This window comes from Sebastes umbrosus, chromosome 19, assembly GCF_015220745.1.
Source record: "Sebastes umbrosus isolate fSebUmb1 chromosome 19, fSebUmb1.pri, whole genome shotgun sequence".
Classification (NCBI taxonomy): domain Eukaryota; kingdom Metazoa; phylum Chordata; class Actinopteri; order Perciformes; family Sebastidae; genus Sebastes; species Sebastes umbrosus.
In genome coordinates this window covers 19297355-19317555 of record NC_051287.1, presented here as the reverse complement: position 1 = coordinate 19317555, position 20201 = coordinate 19297355, and the positions used below count along the sequence as shown (strand labels likewise).

Below are 20201 nucleotides of genomic sequence, written 5' to 3'. Positions count from 1 at the left end.
GTATAAATCATATGATTATTTTCTTAATAAGCCAAATGTCAGAGAACAAAGCTCAAAAGTCTCTCTTGTTACCTCGTAGGTATTTCCCTCCATCCTGTTGCAGATTCTATTTTGTGTAACGGCAATTTATTTCAACAGATACTTAAAATGTTAGACAGTTGAGTAAACTCAAACAATGCCATGTGTGCATTTAAAGTCAGATTATGTGTATGCACCTGTTTCTGCTCAGTGATGCATGTGCCTGTTTTATTTTGCTTCCAGTAAGTTACATAAAGGTCTAATTGTCTTTATAGTAAATCTTGGGCAGGTTTCAACGAAGAAGCCAGATTACGGTAAGTATTTCAACCCAACAGGATTACCTCTAGATTTAAGCACCTTATTTAGTTCCCAGCAATGAAAATCAGCCATAAGCTCGTCTGTGGGGTGAGTATATAAAGGCTGCCTCACACACCCAGACCCACTAGACCCAATCTGGTGGATAGCCAGTACAGTAGTACATTTTGAATTACTGTTGCTTCTTTGACTCAAAACAGGTAAGACACTGATGTTTTACTCATTTTACCTCCACTTGTTTGGGGATTTCTTCAACTTGTATCAGTAGCGATCGGCAAAAGATATCTGAGATTTGAGTTTTCTGAAAGTGCACTGTGAAATCAAGAACTTTCTGTTAACCCAGAGTAAGCATGTTTTAGGATGTCACATAAGGCTATTATTTTCTTTAGCTCATGTCAAATGGTACTATATACTGTTGGTGCATTTATTGTATATTAGTATACAAGAGTTTAGGGATGCTGGACTACTTTGTCCTGAGACCTGAGGCCTGTTTCTGATCATAATACACTGATATGTATGTTCATTATAGAATGGGATCCTCTAAGCTGCCCCTGCTGCTGGTCTTGCTGTCCTGCGTCGAGCGCTGTCTGTCTGCCTCCTGCGTTGTTGACAGTTTCACAGTCAAAGAGGACTTTGACCCCAAGAGGGTGAGTGAATTGAAACACACATACAGCATGCATGTTGAAAAAAGTAAAATAAAATCATTTCTGAGTGTTTGAGTGTCTATCGTCTTCATCGCAGTATGCAGGAAAGTGGTACGCGCTGCAGAAGAAAGATCCAGAGGGCCTGTTCCTGCAGGACAACATCTCAGCTGAGTACACCATTGACGATGACGGCTCCATGACCGCCTCCTCCAAAGGACGTGTCACTCTGTTTGGGTGAGTCAGAGGGGCCAGTGAGTTTGTGTACTTACCCTGCCTTATTTCACTCATTATCTAAAGATAAAATTACATAAATGAACAGCAAAACCAAGGTAAAGGGTCAGTCTGGTCTCAAAGACTCTCTACGATGAATATTCAGTTTCCAGGGTCAGCAGTTAGGAGCAGGTGTAATTTTCTAGAAGCAGCTGGGGTTTTCCTGGATTATAGAGGATTAGAAATAATGGTGGGTTTTTACACAAGAATGTGTAACAAACAAACTTAAGTCCAGCCGATTTAAGCGCTTATGGCGTGGACCGAATGCAATCCAGGCTTTATTCTGAGAAAGACTTACTGTATGAATATGCCTATAATACTTGGAGATTCTGAGGTTTACATAGTTAAAAGTTTCTGTAATTGCAAGAAAAGGTCAATGATATAAGCCAAAGACTGTTGATTTGTTGTCCATTGTTCACCTTGATACTAACATGTGTGTTTGTATCACCATGTTGCAGCTTCTGGGTTGTGTGTGCTGACATGGCCGCCCAGTACTCCGTCCCTGACCCTAACACCCCCGGCAAGATGTTCATGAACTACCAGGGACTGGCCAGCTACCTGTCCAGTGGAGGTCAGCTGTGCACACATATCTCCCATCACACCCTTCTTATACCTCCTCGTTCCTCTTCACACTCCCTAACCTCTCCCTTCCTCTCTAACCAGGTGACAACTACTGGGTGATCGACACCGACTACGACAACTACGCCATCACCTACGCCTGCCGCACCCTGAAGGAGGACGGCAGCTGCGAGGACGGCTACGCCATCATCTTCTCCAGGAACCCCCGCGGCCTGCCTCCCGCCATCCAGCGCGTCGTGCGTCAGAAACAGGAAGACGTCTGCATGGCCGGAGAGTTCCAGCCCGTCCTGCAGTCTGGAGCCTGCTAAAGAGAGAGAGAGAGAGAGAGAGAGAGAGAGAGAGCAGCCAGCTAGTTGCAGTCTAGGAGGCTTGAAAGCAAGAAGAGGGAGAATGAAAGAGTGTATAAACAGTCTGTATGTGAGAGTGATAATGTGAATGGACAGACGCGAAAAATTAAAAAAGGATGAGAGGAGGAAAAACATTAGAAAAAATTCAACGAAGACAAAGTAATACCTGCATATGTCCAACCAGGATTCCAAGATTCACATCTTTTGATCCATTTCCTCCTCTATCACTCTGTGTTCATCCATTGTTTATCCAAGGAAAAATGTTACCGCTGCTTTGAAAGGTCAAATAAAAGATATTTTTCTAAACAATATCAGTGGATTTTTGTCCTTTTTGTGCTGTACAGAAGGTCACTTTCAAAACATGTACAAGTGATTGTATATAAATCCCTTTAGTAGTTAACAAATAAAGCATAAAGCTTAAAAACACATGTTGCACTTTGGCTATGTAAGCGGCGGTGATCCCTCCTGAGCTCGTGAGAATGCAGACAAAACCAACACAGTACACACTGAGCAGTAATAAGCTTACTGGTGGTCTGATGTTCAGAAACCTTTAGTCCTATTATACAAACTCACCTGTTAGCATGCTCCAGGGGTCAAAGGTCATATCAGGGGCTTTCTTAACTGAAGCCACGTCTTGTTTGGATTACAAAGACGACTGGCTGCGTACTCTCATGTAACACTTTGATACTCAAATGTTATTTTTTTTTTTTTAAGTGTTACATCACCAAATAGGTCAAATGTTGTCAACTTAGGGAAGTGAAGGGAGAAGCAAGATGGCCTTTTTCTTTTTCTTTCTGTATAAACTTCTCAGTAGGTTTACTTAAATTTACTCTTTTTGTATGGTAAAATTTCTTCTGAAATGTATATAGAATTCAAAATAACTCACTCACTAATTTTAGAGGCATCCCGGTTGTGAAACGGGAATGTGTGACAAGGGATCGTGGATAATCTCTGTGGGTGATGACACTGGTTGGCGGGACAGTGTGTAAACTAGCTTAGCTGTGATGGGATCAACAGTTTGACCTTAGTGGAAAAGAGACTGTGATAAGCAATTCAAAACAGCTAAACTCAAACAATCTTTTATACTTCTTTCATGATTTATTCTCTTGTCATATTCTTGGATTTCATGACGAACAGTAAAGGAAATTATTACATAGGCATCACTTTGGATGGAGAAACAAATCACACAACAACAACAACAAAAAACATCAGAACACCAAAACAAAGAAGTTATATTTAGTCTCACATTTAGTGCAGACCCAGACTATAGCTGGTAAATCCCAGACTGTTTTCACGAAAATAGACTACAAGCTTGAGGTAAGAATATAAGTGGATTTATTTGCTTGAGTCTGGTGAGCCTCAACTCAAACACCCCGTGTCTGGAGAATACCAGAGTTAAAGGTTAAGGTTTTTTAATGGTCTTCTCTACAGCAAAGCTAGGCTAAAGTGACAAAAATCTGCGCATTACTCATTACTAATAAGAAATAACTAGTGTTATTGAGTTATATCTGTCTGTCAAGCAGGTGGCTTTCCTTTCATACTGTCACTTTTTTATTATTTGAAGTCTCTGAGGGCTAAATGTTTTTAGCAGACTGTATCATGTCTCTGCATTCAACCAGAAATAATGGACATTACTGTTTAAACACACCTTATGTAAAATTGTACATTGTGAATGTCTGCAATTGCTGCCTTTACTAGGTAAATTGTATATTAATTGCTACATCAAGATCTGTCCACTAGAAGGCAGTCAAAGCACATCGATCACTGAGCTTGAAGCCCTATTATAACTACTTTAAGTCCACTTAAAGTAGTTATAATATGACTATTTAATAAATTAATCATAGTTTCAATTAATGGTCAATAATTTTCATATTTGATCAATTGATGTTGATGAAATTACTTATTTGATAAACTTGCTTTAATTCAGTGACAGCTGATCACATTGGTAACAATAACTTGATTTTTTTAAAATACTCTACTGGTATAAGTTTCTATTTTACGTTACATTCTGTATTCATCATGCAGATGGTGTGAGATGCCGGTGCTCTAATAGTGGAAGAGGTGTATTTCAGTGCTGTTTCTCAAAGTGCATGGGGTTCATGTTGGAGCCGTTCCTCAGAATAAACAGGTGAATGAACAGAGCGGAGTATAATTGAAAGATAATTGGTGCTATTGTGTGTGTGACTGTGGGCTCAGGGTGGGGATGGGATTTGATCTGACTTAGGGGATTTTCGTAGTACTTTTAAAATGTCACCTTGTTTTTGTTCACATAACCAATAAAGGAACAACACGAGAAAACTGAAAGGAAAATATGACTCTAGATTAAACGGTGCCTGAATGCAGAGTCTGAACTTGGAGGATATCTGTAGTTGTGTTTGTTTTTGAAACACCGCTTAATCCAATGATCTGTCTGCCTCTTACTCACCATGTCGTCATTATCTCTCTCTCTCTCTCTGTGGAGAAAACAGAGGAAAGACAGAAGGTGACTGCCTGTGTACTCTACCTGCCGTCTTTTAAGAGATACAAGAAAACTTCTGCTTGTGGATCATGAATCTGCTCTATACAGGAAAAGCACTGCAAAACAAAACTGAACACAACATCAACATATTAATAAAGACATATCATTAAACAGACTGTTAGGAAAACTGTTTTAACCCTTTTTTTTTGCTATTATTCGCTAGAGAGAACAGGATATAACTGTAATTTAGTTTTTGTAAAAGACTTTAGTCATTTTAGATCAATTAGAAAATGTGTTCAGTTACATTTTCAAATTCATTTCTAGCTAACCTAGACTGAATTTACTGAATTTACCACCTGAAAATATGTATTCCTGTGTTATTATAAATGGCAGATAAGTGTACAATTCAACAAATTTCTATGTATTCTAAATAAATATTAACTTGAGTTACCAGATGGATCTATGTGACTGTAAGACTTCTGCAGCTCTTTCCAGGAATTCCCTCCATGAACCTATTGTTTAGGAAACAAAAGGTACCTGCACCAAGAATACATGTTGTAACAAACTATTGTTGCCAACAATGTACACTTGCTGTCTCAATATTTATCAAGGTTTCTAAGTCTATACTGTATGTGATTATGTGCAAATGATCTTGTATTCAGTCTCAGTCTTCAAGACTTTATTCATTACGAACTAGAAAAGGTAATTGGATGCCAAGTGAGTGAGATGATTGAATCTGTTCCCAGTGCAGTTTTCCATGTTTCAGGAATGACTGTCTGTATCTTGTATTGTAATAAACAACGAAGGTCCTAAATTCTGTTAGTCCTACTGAAAAAGGCATATTTTATGTCATGGGTTCAGTCTCAATGGTAGGATTTTGGCATTCATTACTCAACAAATACTTTCCACTTGAGGGAAATTGTTCATTTCAAAGGCCCAGATACACCAAACCTACATCAGGGAACTAGCAGCGACGAAGGTCGACCGTTCACGTCGACTGTGTCTTGGCCAATACTAGTTGCACTCAAACGCACCGCTACAGCCGACGGCCAACTACCACTTACGTTCTGCGCCAGCATGAGATCTAATAACTCTCCATACCTGCAGGTATAATCTGTATTTGTCATACTAAAAGGGAAACTGGAATACCGAGGACTGTGGATATACAAGGCGTTGGCTCCCCTTCCTATGTCACATGCAGGCTCATTAGAATATATCGCCTACAGCTTGAGAACTACTTTTGCAACGGTGCAAAATATTTTTCTCACAAACCAATCAGAGCAGAATGGGCTTTTTCTGGAGGGGGTCTTAAAGAGGAGCTAAAACGGAGCGTTTCAAACAGAGGGTGAATACAGGTATAAAATCAGACAGACAATATGAGAAAAATAATGTGTTTTTTGAACATTAAAGCATGTGAACGTGTTAGTAGAAACCCCAAATACAAGTATGAACCTGGAGATGAGCATGATATGTCCTCTTTAAAGGGGTGCGGAGGGCATTTTCTTAAATAGACACCTTTACATAACATATCATGCGTCAGTTGGTTAAAAGGATGGATGTGCAAGGCGTTAAAATAATAAATGGTGCTGTTACTTGTTAAATTACCTGTATTATGATCACAGAGCATCAGTGTGAGACATTTCTTGTTTCTTCTTGCTAACTTTATTGACCACCTGTCTCTTTGTTTGTGCTCATTCTGACTGTCTGTCTGTCTTTTTATGAGTCTTTGAGTCGTCCGACCTGGAATCTGCCGGCGGGGGTTTGACAACTCATAACTGCTCTTTAAACTGCAGACGTTGCTTTTTATCACAATGTCTAGGGAGGGACAACAAGGCGTTGGCTTTTGCTCATGAGGATCATTGGAGCACGGTGACCCCGGTGTAAAAGGTCATGACCCTAAATTATAGGGTTGATGGAAGTCACAGTGGGGTTGTTATCTCATGACAAAGTGTGTGCTCATTTGGAACCTGCTTATTAAGGGATCATCAGCAGATATATTAAAGTCTCTCACGTGGAACAGAGAAAAATTTAACCAGCGTGTACAAACCAAACATGAAGACAACAACACTTTTTTGACAATTTGACAGCTCATCATAGTAATGTTCACCTCAGTATTACAGGAGGTGTCTTTGATGAAAGAGCGACAGGAGACATTACTTCACACTTAACCTGAATGGCAACAGATGTGTTCACCCTCATAAAAACTGTGGGGAGGAACAGCACTAATTATAAAGCAAATGTTTCCCTCCTTTTTAGCTCTCTTTTCTTTTGATATCATCTTCTTTTCTTTTTTTTTTTTATCTCTTGCTACTCTTATCTTCCCCCAAAACAATTTAATGAAATGGATTTTTTTTTTTTACTTTTATCAATGGAGGTTTACGAGATACATTACAGGAAATCCCAATTCAGGTTTTGTGATGATCAAGCAACAAAACATGACAAAACAAAGTTGAGAAGAAAGATGTGTGAATAATCTTTGACAAACTAAATGTCTACTCATTTCTTTCGCACGCACTGGACAAACTAATACTGCTAAACATCCCAAACCTTCAGAAGACATAAAGAAAGAAATAATGTATTATTTTACCTGCACTTTGGCATAATTTATGTAGAGAACTTCAAAATTAAAAATGTATATGGTATAAATCTTCTCTTTGTGAAAAGCTAAAGTTAGTTTCTTTACAGTTTTTATTTTTTATTCCTGCGTTTTTTAGCCACACACAAACGATAAGATGCCAAGGACGGTCTGTTGGTCGGTTCAACACTTTGGTTTAGACAGAAATATCTCAACAACTATTGGATATAGATTGCCATCATATTTTGTACTGACATTCATGGTCCCCAGAGGATGAATGTTACTGAATTTGGTGGTGCCCTGACTTTTCCTCTAACCCCATCATCAGATCAAAATGTCAATATGTCCAATACTACCTGCCAAACTAATGATATCAGCCTCAGCTGCACTTCGTATTTAGTGCTAATTAGCAAAACCACAGTAACATGCTAACCTAAGATGGTAAACATGTCCTGATTTCAGTATAAAAGCCATCAAATGTTTATTCTGAGTGACATAAGAACACACGGGTAGACATGCCATGGATTAAAGAAACTTTATTTAGACAAGTACACAAAAACAGCAAAGACAATTAAATGATATTCTTGTAAAAGGAGTTAAAGGTATGTATTACATTTACTAAAGTTAACTGCACACTTAGTAATACATATCTTGTACACAGCATTTTATCAACCTAGTAAAACAGAATGAAGATGGTTAGTCAACACAAAAACACAGACATTCTAATTGGTATAAGCATGCATAGCTACAGCAGTACCGGACATAATATGTTTGTGGCATTTTCTCCAGACATAAAGAACTGATCAAAGTCCACTGTGGGGAAAACATTTCTCTGAAAACAAAACATTCATAGTCGAGCAAATACCCCCAAAATTCCCTATTTGAAACAATATTTTCTCTGTTGAGAAGATTTAATGATGTTCCACAGCTCGTGTGTGATATGCTGACACTCGTCTCCCTCTCTCTCTTTTTGTTATCCCCGTGTCATCTTCTGATAAAGTTCCCTCCCTTTCCTCTTTTTTATTTCTTGGTCTCCTCGATCTGCTCCACCTCGCTGGTTTCGTCCACCACTTTGCCGTTGATCATCGTCTGAGTCACCACCTTCACAATTTTCCTGGTGCGAACGTCAGGCTCCTCTGCACAGACAGAGATGATGAGATGAGATGAGATTCAATGAGATGAGATGAGAAGGGATGAGATGGAAGACGAAAGAAGAAAAAAAGAATGATTTGGAATGAGATTAGATCAAATAAAATAGATTAGATCAAATTAAATGATAGAATGAGTTGAAATGACACAATAATATAAAATTAGTTTAAATGAGATTTACACTGGTGAGAAAGTAAGCTGTGATGAAAAGAGACGATGCAAAATGAGATGAGAAGAGAAGAGAAGATTTGAATGAAGAAGAAGAAGGAAAGGTTTTATGATATGAGATTAAATGAAAAGAAAAGAGAAGATAAAAAATAGATAAAACAATTTAAAGTGAGAAGACGAGATCATATGAGACAAAATATGAAATAATGCGGTGTGAGAAGAATGTGATTTGAAGAGATGAGATGCAATGAGGTGGTATGAGACGGGAGGAGAGGAGAGAAAACATTAGAAGCGGTGAGATGAGAAGGGAAATCAAAATGAGATGAGTCTTTTTAATCTCATATTCCTCTATAATTTGAATCGTACTAAATGTACTAAAAATATGTCATGTCTCGACAGCTTCAGGTGAAGGACTGCGTGCACTAAAAACACTCGGTTTGTAAAAACAGCTTTTCTAAAAGACGTCACAGTCTCTTTAGCCTTCTAACGTGGAACATCATACCAAAACACCCTCCAGTTTGTTAATCTAGCAGCATGAGTCAGTCCGATTAGGACACAGTTACAAGTTGTGACTGTGCCTTAATCAAATGTGGGTGGGAAAAACATTTATGCCAATGTTGTAACTCACAACATTGGGATAAATGTTTTCACACCTACATTTGTTGCTATAGGAGTTGAGCTGTTGGCGGTGTTTGCTAGGTTCATAAAACAATCATTAGTCCTGGGCCGCTTGGGCGTGTTAATGAATATTGTGTTTGTGTCTGTCTGCCAGCCTCACACCAACGCTGTCAAATTACAACAAAAACATTAGTGAACAGTTTGCTCTTCTTATCTCCTTCATCATTGTCGTTTCAGTCACTCTTTACCTCCCTGTTGTGTTTCCCTCAGGTTGTGATAAGATGCATTCAGAATGAATGAATGAGCCGTGCTTCACTCGTTGCTGGTCTGATGTACTATTAATATATTATATAATACTATGCTTGGATGTCATTCTTTTGTTCTGATATACAAGTTGTGACTTTGCTTTTTTTTTTAACAGTTAAAATGAAGAAGCCAATTGCTCACTTTTTGGTGGAGGAGGAACTTCCTTGACTCTGAGGGGCAGAAATGAAACATGTTAGATACAAATAGCATTGAATTGACTTGAAAACAAGATGAACATGTTTAAAGGAATAGTTCAATAAAATACACTTTTGCATTTGCATTTCTGTTTTTAGCTTTCTTGCCAAGAGTTAGATGAAAAGATTGATACCACTCTCACGTCTGTTAAGATGAGGCTGGAGCCAGCAGCTGGTTAGCTTAGCTTAGCATAAAGACTAGACACAGCTAGCCTATCTCTGTCCAAAAATAACAAAATTACTGGCACCTCTAAAGCTCACTAATCAACATGTTATAGTAAGAAGCCAAGTTGTAGTTTTACACATAGACTGTATATAAGAAGTGGACATAGTCGCTGTGACGTCACCCATTGGTTTGTCGACTGCCGTTTTGAAGCTTCGAGCTCGGCATTTAGGCCGTCGCCATGTTGGTGTTTTGCAACCAGAAGTGACACGAGAGGGTGGAGCTAAGTACAATCGAACGCTGAATCAGACAATTTTAGATAACTAAAAATGCTATAATTAACTTTCACGAGCTGAAAACACACTGTTAAAGAGTTCAAGATCTAAAATGAAAACACGGACAACTACCAGACCAGACAACGCCATGGTAGCGACCTGTCAATCACAAGGTAGCCACACCCTAAAGCATACCCTGCTTTATGGTCTATTTGACTCTCAATGGGACCATAATTTACTAAATGAACATCATGCTGTATTGAAGAAGACTTGAAACTAGCGATTGAGACCATAAACTCATGTTTACAATGTTTACTGAGGTAATAAATCAAGTGAGAAGTAGGCTCATTTTCTCATAGACTTCTATACAATCAGACTTCTTTTAGCAACCAGAGGAGTCGCCCCCTGCTGGCTATTAGAAAGAATGCAAGTTTAAGGCACTTCCACATTGGCTTCACTTCTCAGACCTGGAGGTTGCCGCCCGGTTTTTACAGGGGTTTTGTTACCTTTGGATTGAGCCAAACTAGCTGTTTCGCCTTAGTTCCAGTCCTTATGCTAAACTAGTGGAGTGGTATTGATTTTCTAATCTAAGTTTAGCTTTCATCCAGTCATGAGACCGGTGGAAACTCACGATTCCTCTCCCTCCAGCAGGCGCCTGTAGGTGGCGATCTCCATCTCCAGGTTCTGCTTGATGCGGAGGAGCTGCTCGTAGTCGGTCTTGGTGCGCTGCATGTCCAGCCGGAGCTGGGAGAGGTCGTCCTCGAGCTGGCTCAGCTTGGCCTGCAGCCGCTCCATCTCAGAGGAGTATTTCTGACCCGTCTCACCCAGGTTACCTTCCAGCGCTGCTACCTGAGAAGAGGAAGGGGAAATAATAAGAGAGATGACCTGCTTGGATCTAATAGGCTTGTTACCGTTACCATAATCATATCAGTTTATAAGTTAATTGACCGGTGATCTGGGAAATGTACCGGGGAAATGTCCAATTATTCATAATTCTGTTATGCTGGTATTAAAAGTTGTGGCTTTTTCAACCCCCTCACATTTCCTCAGAAGGTGGTTTGCCAGTAGAAATCAGACCTCAGTGTCTCCTGATTCTGAAATTACTTCCCAAACCATTATCAACAAATACCTGTGAGCTGGCAAGGCCTTGGCATCCAGAACAAACATTCGCCGCTCAGACATGATTACCCATCTCACCGCCGATACTCAACCCCATACAATTTAGCAACTGTCATGTTCTTGCATGACTTATCAGCGTGGGAGAACATGTTTACTGTCAATACAAGATTAGAAAAGAGTAAAACAAAAACATTCTTCTCAGACGCTGATGTCAAGTTAAAAAAAGAAAGTCTGAGACTGACTCTGAACTTCTGTAAGGATTTTCTGTGTTGGTATTCGACAAATCCCTCTTAAGCCTGGCTTTTCTTTAACACAATACCATAGCACGGAAAGAAACACTCCATAACCATAATTTAAAGTCATGGTTGTGGTGCTTTATATGTGGACATGCCAGTTCATCTTACTGTTTGTAGAATATAATCCTCCTCCTATGCTTCTCGTGTGTGTTCGTGGGATAATGTGCTCTTCTTGTCCCCTCCCCTCCCTCCAGGTGTACAGTAGCAGCTCACCTGTTTGTGCAGACTCTCCAGCTCCACCTCCAGGGTCTGCAGGAAGCGCTGCCTCTCAACCAGCTCGCCCTGAGCTCCCCTCAGAGCCTCGTTGCTCTCCTTCACGACATTCTGCACCGTGTCCAGCTGGACGGGGACACAAAAACATCACAATGATGCACACTCCCATGAAATGCATGTATTGTACTAAAGATCAATTTAACGGTTGTGTGTTTCCCCTCATTTAGTCTGCTATTTCTTCACTGAGTACAGCATTGATTTTCATGCATTACGTTTTTGGGTTGTCCGTCCGTTTCGTTCGTCCGGTCCATTCTTGCGAACGCAATATCTCAGGAGGAGGGAATTTCTTCAAATTCGGCACAAACGTCCACTTGGACTCAAGGATAAACTGATTAGGTTTTGGTAAGTCAAAGGGCAAGGCCATCGTGACCTTGACCTTTGATATCTCAGGAACGCCTTGATGAATTTCTTCAAATTTGGCACAAACATCCACTTGGATTCAAGGATGACCTGATTTGATTTTGGTTTGTCAAAGGTAAAAACATGTTTTTGGCGATAACTCAAGAATTCATACGCTAATTATGACAATTTCACACAAATATCTAACAGGATAAAATGATGAAGTGGTGAGATTTTGGACAGACATGGGTGTAAACTGCAACTTTACTAGTTGGCGAAGGCATACGACGCGAGGCGGTAATTCTAGTTTGTTTCAGGCCATTTGACATTAACTTTGATACCAGACTGCCAAGTGTAACTGTCAAAATATTTCAGTGTGGACATGATTAATCTAACTGATGAATAATTTCAGTCATTTTTCAAGCAAAAACAGTGAAAAAACGGCAAATATTCTCTTTTTCGAGCTTCTCAAATGAGAGGATTTGGTGCTTTTCTTGAATATCTTTGGGTGTTGGACATTTGGTTGGACAAAACATGACATTTGAAGACATCACCTTGGCCTCTTACAACTTGTGATGGGCATTTTCAACTTATTTTTGAACATAATATACTAAACAATGAAAAAAAAGTTGATTAAAAACAATTCTCTTGTCATGACAAAGAAATGTCCCATTCTCTCCTCACCTTCTTGAGGTACCACTGCTCCGCTTGGTCCTTGTTGTTCTTGACAATCCCCTCATACTGGGAACGCAGGTTAGACAGAACGGTACCCAGCTCCGGCCCGCTGGCCGTATCCACCTCCACATTCACCTCATCTCTGGCAATACGAGACTTCATCTGCTCCAGATCCTGGGGGTAGTGAATATTGATATCCTTAATGATGCTTTGTCACAGTGTGTATATCTTTTAATGAAAAGAACATAATGGCTGCATGTGTCGTCTCTAAATAAACCTGAAGTTGAACCATATGTGTGAATGTACAGACGACATATGGAACCAGGGATAGTTTTGTGAATCCTACACCGCGGAGTGGCAGAGAGGATGTGAGGACATCTTCATAATTTAGATGTTCTCCATCAATAGTTGATGGGCAGAGCTCACCTTACCTTACAACCACCCCCCCCCACACACACTCACTAAACTCTATTCATGCATGTTCGCTGGATCTCTTTCACTCTCGTTTCTGTGTGGCATCGTGTCATGTCACATTTGCGTTAACGTGATCTGATCTGGTTTTAATGCTCTTGAATTTTCCAACTACTGCTGGACAATAAAGCTCAATTATGCACTTTATTTTATGCATTATGTAATCGTATCTTTGCTTGGGAAGTGGAAGCATGAGAGATGTGATGTGCTCTAGTTCCTCAGCTAACCCCCCAGAGATGCTGCTTTTCTATTTAGTGGGGAAAGGTCAACAAAAAGGACTGACTGCATTGATGAGAGCAGACAAAGAGGCTCAATCCAAATTCATTCTCAATATCTGCAGTAGGTCATGAATTGGATCCGTTCAGTTTAATTCATGATTCAGTAAGTAGGAGATGTGTCCTTCTCTTGGTGGGAGGGGGTAAGTTTATCTTAGTTTCTTATCCCCCCCAGAGGACAGTAGTCCGGACGCCTCGGATCAGCTGATTGGGCAGAAAGAGCAAGTTTGGGAAACCAGATCCACCTGCTCCTTTTGTCTGTAGTAACCAGAGGACCACCTCTCTCTCACTCTCTCTCTCTCTCTTCCTCCCTCGCTACACTTTTTTTTCTGTCCGCTTAGGCTCTAAATAAGACCTCTTGAGTCCACCAAACTGGGTCAGCCTCTTATCAAACAACTTGTTGTTTGTGTGAGGGCAGGTTGGAGAATAAGAGAGAGGGCCAAGATGAAAATGAGATGAGGCAAATGACGAGTAATGGAGCAGCAAACGGGATAAACAAAAGACCTGCGTACTGTAGAAATGTGGGCGAAGAAGAAAAGAGGTAGGAGGGATTAGAAACGAGCGCAGACGGATGGAGTTAGGACAGGCTTTACCTCCTCGTGGTTCTTCTTGAGGAAGTAAAGTTCTTCTTTCAGACTGTCCAGATCTCCCCTCAGGGAGGCGATGATCTGCTCGTGGTCGGTCTTGGCCTTTTTCAGAGCAACACAGTCTCGCTCCACAGACTGGCACATCACCAGCTCAGTCTCCCACCTGGGAAAGTCCAGATAAATAAAGAGAGACATATTTATTTACTTTCTTTTTAATTGCAATAGAAAGTGCCTCATGAAGTTACATGTGGACTGTCTGCAGATGGAAATAAACATTTATGTAGAAAATAATTTGCATAACGCTCGCTAAACAAAATACTCAAAAATCTCTATGCGCAATGGAAGAAAAAGGACAGGAAAAAGTAGAAAATGAATGCTTGAAGCAGTAGAAAGTCTAAAATCAAAGTGATATGATATTTATTATCTAATTATTGATGATAATACTCAGAATTTGCATTAAATATCCTAACAGCTGATCCAACATTACACTAAAAAGTGACAAATATTTAACACTTTAATTAAATGCCACCGCTACCATGCCAAACAGTTATTACAAATGTGCAGTGGATGCTACTACATGATGCAGATGCAGTAAAAACCTCGATAAAAGACACGGATTAAACTCTAAAGGGCTCAATAAGTTGTATTAAAAAAAACAAAACTAGTTCCAGCTTTTCACCTTCATGCTGTAATCATTAATCACTCACTTGATTCTGAAGTCATCAGCAGCCAGTTTGGCGTTATCGATCTCTAACATGAGACGAGCGTTCTCCAAGGTCCTCTTCCTCACCTGACAAATATTAATGTGGGGGAAATGATGTCATGAGAGACATTAACATCCTTCATTAAAGTCAGCCTTCACACAGACATCATGTGCATTGATGCTTCATGTATTATGTTCACATGTTTATATTGTTTTCAGTATACTGGCAGTAAAAGTAGAGTACCAATGTTACAAAAGACGCATGAAAAGTTGAATCCTTATCCAATAAGGTAACACATTCCATCTCCATTAAACTGTAACTTTATCTGTTTGATAAAAAAAATAGGCAAAAATAATGATTAACTTCACTCAAGTTAACTCAAAGATCACATTCTGCCTCTGATGGATCAACTGATGCTGCTCCTGCTCAAAGACGCAGCACATGTCCACATTTGCATGGACGTTTTGTCTATGTAAAATAACCAATGTCATCATATCAACCTTGAGCTTTGTGCATTGACACAGTCTGTATAATGTGTGTTTGGTCTGGTGCACATCCCTTCATGCCTACCTCTTGCTCAACAGCGTGAGCTTGGGCCATCATGGAGTCAAGGTCATGACCTTTGGGGATGCGTTCGATCATCACCTGCTTGATCTTCATCTCCAGGTCTGCGTTGGAGCGCTCCAGCGAACGCACCTGCAGGAAGACAGAGAGAAGGAGGCAGTTTAATGATCAAAGTGTTTCAGCTACTAGTGGTATCATTTCCTTGTGGCCCATTTGGCTGCCGACCAACAGCTTAACAGTGCTGCTACTGTTTTATGTATCAAACCTTGTCCAGGTAGTTGGCCAGACGGGTGTTGAGGCTCTGCATGGCTTCCTTATCGTTGATGCTGTTGCCGTGCAGGCCGTTGAGTTGCAGGCTGGCCGGCCCGTTGAGATCCTGGCCGATGGAGGACGAACGACTCAGGGGGCTGGATGCGGCGAAGGAAACCGAAGCACGGGAGCGAGCGCGGCCAGTGTCCATCAGGGAGCGACTGGAAAAGGAGGGCTGGCGGCCCATAGAGAAGCTCCTCATCGACATGCTGGAGGCCATGATGGGTGGCTGTGGAGCAATACATGGAGAGAGAAACAGAATCACACATGTTACATCCATCACAGCTGCTAAGGGTTCACCTCTCTGAATAGAGAGTGGACGGATGCTCAAATTACAGGAAAATACATAAGTTCAAATGCAACCATAGTGTTACATGAGATCTGGCTGTGGAAAAGCTCTTTTGTAGCCCTTAACAAATGTGTTTTATTCCAGCATTTGGCTAGACTTAAATACAAGTAGGCTCATATTCAAGACCTCCGAACGACCCACTGAAAATGACGAAAGGAGTCTTTCAACGAGTGTACGTATGCGGCCGGCTAGTGGCTTTTCAAATGAACCATCTGCAATTGAAGACATCGACTGACTTTACGGTCAGAGCCACTTCAGTCTGTCCATCTCGGCTCCATTCAAATACAACTTCAACTCAAGTCGGTGTAATATTAAAATGTAAATGAGCACACAGCTCAACCCTGGGTCGAAGGAGAGCCTCTCACCGGGACTGAGAAGGCTCTCATATAGTCTATTACTATGATAATAAGGTGCATTTTATATTCAAGAAGAGACTAATGGAGGATTCATAAAAACAGAAAAAGTGACTGCATAAAAATAGAAGCTTTCCACTAGAGATGTAGTCAAATGTTATATGCAAAAAACATTTTTCAGTGACGTCACTTTAAATTCCTACTTTTTTTAACCTCATTTGATGGTAAGTTTAACAGGTGTTCACATTACTTTCTGGACGGTCAGGTGTGACTAGTTGGTGTATGGATGTCAAACATGGACAGTGTATCTTTGTCTGAGTGTGTGTGTTTCTGTAGATTAGCAGTCAAGGGAACCTCTCTGTCTCTCTGTCTCTCTGTCTCTCTGTCACTTGATCCCCGCAACACCGTTCCCACAACACTACAAAGGAGCCAGCAGGAGACAGACGGCCCTTGTTCAGATGAAAGATATAGAGCTTGGGAAACTGATCGGGAAAATATTCAGGGTGAATTCCAGTGACACAAGGGGACATTTTGTTCGACAGGAAATGGACTTTCGTTTCATTTGAAAAAAATCATCTTGTCATTAGCTGACAAATAGTTGTGTTGACAACTGTTGATTGAACGTGAACAGGTAGATAAGATTAAGTGGTAGAAGCTTTTTCTTCAAGTTATAATTTTGATTTAGATCAATGTTTCGTTATTTTTTTCACAATCTTAACTATTAAACTTAATAAAAGAACAAACTACAATCAATAAGAATGATTTAAATCATCAATCAATAAAAATAAATAATAATAATAATAATAATAAAACGAATGAATCTAATTCTACAAAATAATAATTTCTTAAAAAATAAGCTCCTACTCACCAGGGTTTTCTTCAGAGAGAGGCACAATGCGATCCAGAGGAATAGTGGAGGATCTGTGCTGCTGATGCTACAGGTGAGTTTATATGCAGGTGTGCAGAAAGTGGGAGGGGCTAGCTCTGAACAGGAGGTGTGTTTACTGCACCTGCAGGTCTTGAGAAAGGTGGATGTGGAGGCTTGTAATGAAACATACCTCTCCATTTCATCAGCCTACTATTACATGCAATAAGATGCTTTACTGAGATACTAGGGATATTGTATTATGAGAGGGCAGTTACAGAATAGATGTCGTAGGTCTGTGCTAAAATGATCAACCCTGATAAGAGAGACATATCTACTTGATCAAAATATTCTCCCAGTGTGATGAATTATGTAGAGCTTGACTTGAACTTTCTTTTTCTAACCTTCTTCTCTTTGACGTGATGTCTACTTAAAGATCCCCTCGATGGTTTTAGGGCATATCAAAATAATTTGTTTGGAATTGTGTGTCTGATGTGGTTTACAAAAAACAACATTCAATCACCAGGATAAATTCATTGAAAATTTCAGGAGCTACGGACATCATTTAAATAACTTAACTGCTCGACACAAGACGTGTCCTACTTCACTGACAAGTCTGCTCTCAGTGTGTTTTTGCACTGGTGGTTTTAGGTTTCCACATCACACTTGCGTGGGTTGTTTATTTGGACCATGGTTGGCTTCCACACTAGTTTCGATGTCACAAAATCCTGCTTGTATGCACACGCACTTGATTCTACTGTCAGGCCATTACATGTGTGTTATCGCTCGCTATAAGCATCATAGATGTGGGTCAGTAGGGGCCTACTACGCCTACTACACTGTAAAATTTAAAGCAAAATTTAAAACCAACTTGTTCCAACACATTGTAAAACAATGAAACGTTATGTTTTAAACACAAACAAAAAGGCTTCTTTAGGTTTAGGTAACAAACAACTTAGTTAAGTTTAGGGAAAAAGATTAAGTTTTGGCCTAAAATAACTGTTTCAAAAGTGAAAGTGAAACTTAACGCTTGTGAACACAAAAACAACTACAGACGGAGTGTGAATCCCGATCTTCTGGGTGAAAGTGTTTTGTCGACCTCCATCTCATATGGAGTTTCACACAGCGCCTCACTTCCGCTTTTGCTCCTGTCATAATTTCTACGGTTGCTGTTGTCCTCTTGTATTCCTACTACTGGTGATTGACCATGTGAATAAATGATAAAAACCTACTATGGGCCTCACTGACCCACATCTATGAGCCTTAAAACCACTGATAACGCCCATTTAAAGACGTACTTACAAGACGTATTTACAGGCTAATCGGCTGAATATTCACTCTCCGTTTAACTCTGTTTTTGGTCTCCACCAACTCCTGAGACTGAAATATAGATTAAAATCCTAAAAAAACTACAATGCATATTTTCTCAACAGATATTCAGTCAGTGATGCTGACGGGGCTCAGCTTCCTCCGAGCAGCATCACTGCTCACAATAAAGCATCTGTGCTATTAAATATCTCATTGTCATCACCATCCCTTTACTGTTAGTATGTGGTGGGTGGATCCCTCCCTGCAGGTCTCTGGAGCCCTCCTGTCCTGCAGTCAGTCATCTCGCTGCAACCTGACCCTCCTTCTACCTGAAGGAGATAAAATATTCAACAAGTCGCTCACAGAGTAAGAAAACCTGCTGGCTGAAGCTCTTTGAAACAAACATGGTGTAAACTCATAGTAGTTTACACAGCCCATACAGAGCAGGACTGATACTGTAACCGGTAACTAGGACTCTTTGAACTTTGTTCATGCAAAGTCTTATAGAAACATAGAGGGACCTTTGATATTAAAAATGTGTGAGTGAAGCATGTGTTTCCCACATAGCCTATTATCATATTCAAATACAAGTGAGATGAAAATATTCCTTGTGTTTTCATTGCAAATGTCTCCATTTGCATCCACAAACATTCTGCATATAGTTCCCACGAGTTGTGAGTAGCGAATAGCTACATTATTATATTAGTTTATGACTTGTATTATTCTCATCTCATCATTGTGTCCTTACATTTTACGAGCTGCAACATTAGTAACAGCTAAAAATCTTCTCAATGCTCTGGTCTCAGTTGACCATTTTGTATTTCACAGCACCATTATCATCATACAATGATCATATTTCATCAAAATAATAATAATATCACTGTTGTGGTGCTCTGATGAAGGCTTGTTTGCAAAAAACACATCATCCTACATAAAGTGAAAAATGGCAACCTGAGGATGAGGATGATCTATCTATCCATCTATCTATCTATATCTATCTATATTATATATCAGCATATACAACATAATAAGATGGCAAAGGTAAAATATAGAAAATTGTTGAGAGGCTAATTAATAGAAATTAGTTTTAAGAAGTGTTTTAAATATACTGTAATTATTTTATAAGAGTAACACTGTCCTAACCACTGGCAGAGCAGTGTTGTTACATGGTGAACTGGAAGGGACAGAGAATGATCCAAAAATAAACAAAGAAAAAAAATAAATTTGTATTTCATATTGCAAATCTCCATTTGTTCAAAATGTTGCCAGTGTCCGCCGGTGTATATGCCCATCAGACCACACATCATTCACCAGTCAGCTGTAATCTATCTCCTCTCTGTGGTGAAGGCTGGTCAATACAAGTGAAGTCCACAACATAGCCGGTACCAGCACCTCCCAAAAGAGGGCAGCAACAAGCTGTACTGCTATTGTACTTCTCTTAGTGTTGTTATCCCAACAGACTGTCTTAATAGATATTTCCATGTTTCTAAGTGCTTAGCAAATCAAAATGTAATTTTGATACATTTAAGTGAGAATTCAAATAAGAAGAAATATTATTTTAACCCTTTAATATTTAGTATTGCCTATTAACTTCCACTTTAAGCAGCTTTAAGGTTGGAAAATGAATTTACACTG

At 39.8% G+C, this 20201-nt stretch overlaps 2 protein-coding genes across 2 annotated transcripts; one reads left to right on the top strand and one right to left on the bottom strand.

The window, feature by feature from the left end:
- Positions 1 to 411: 411 nt before the first annotated feature.
- On the top strand, positions 412 to 2484 carry rbp4l (retinol binding protein 4, like). Its single transcript, XM_037753642.1, has 5 exons — positions 412 to 533; positions 863 to 980; positions 1075 to 1211; positions 1706 to 1818; positions 1911 to 2484. Exons 2-5 carry the CDS (start codon positions 864 to 866, stop codon positions 2132 to 2134), a joined length of 591 nt encoding a protein of 196 aa, XP_037609570.1. The 5' UTR covers positions 412 to 533; position 863; the 3' UTR covers positions 2135 to 2484.
- Positions 2485 to 7725: 5241 nt separating this feature from the next.
- On the bottom strand, positions 7726 to 18772 carry si:ch211-243g18.2 (uncharacterized protein LOC559906 homolog). The gene is made up of 10 exons (XM_037753640.1): positions 17262 to 18772; positions 15648 to 15920; positions 15389 to 15514; positions 14822 to 14904; positions 14121 to 14277; positions 12791 to 12955; positions 11708 to 11833; positions 10711 to 10928; positions 9589 to 9617; positions 7726 to 8342 (listed from the first exon to the last, which is right to left on the bottom strand). Exons 1-10 carry the CDS (start codon positions 17457 to 17459, stop codon positions 8227 to 8229), a joined length of 1491 nt encoding a protein of 496 aa, XP_037609568.1. The 5' UTR covers positions 17460 to 18772; the 3' UTR covers positions 7726 to 8226.
- Positions 18773 to 20201: the final 1429 nt, after the last annotated feature.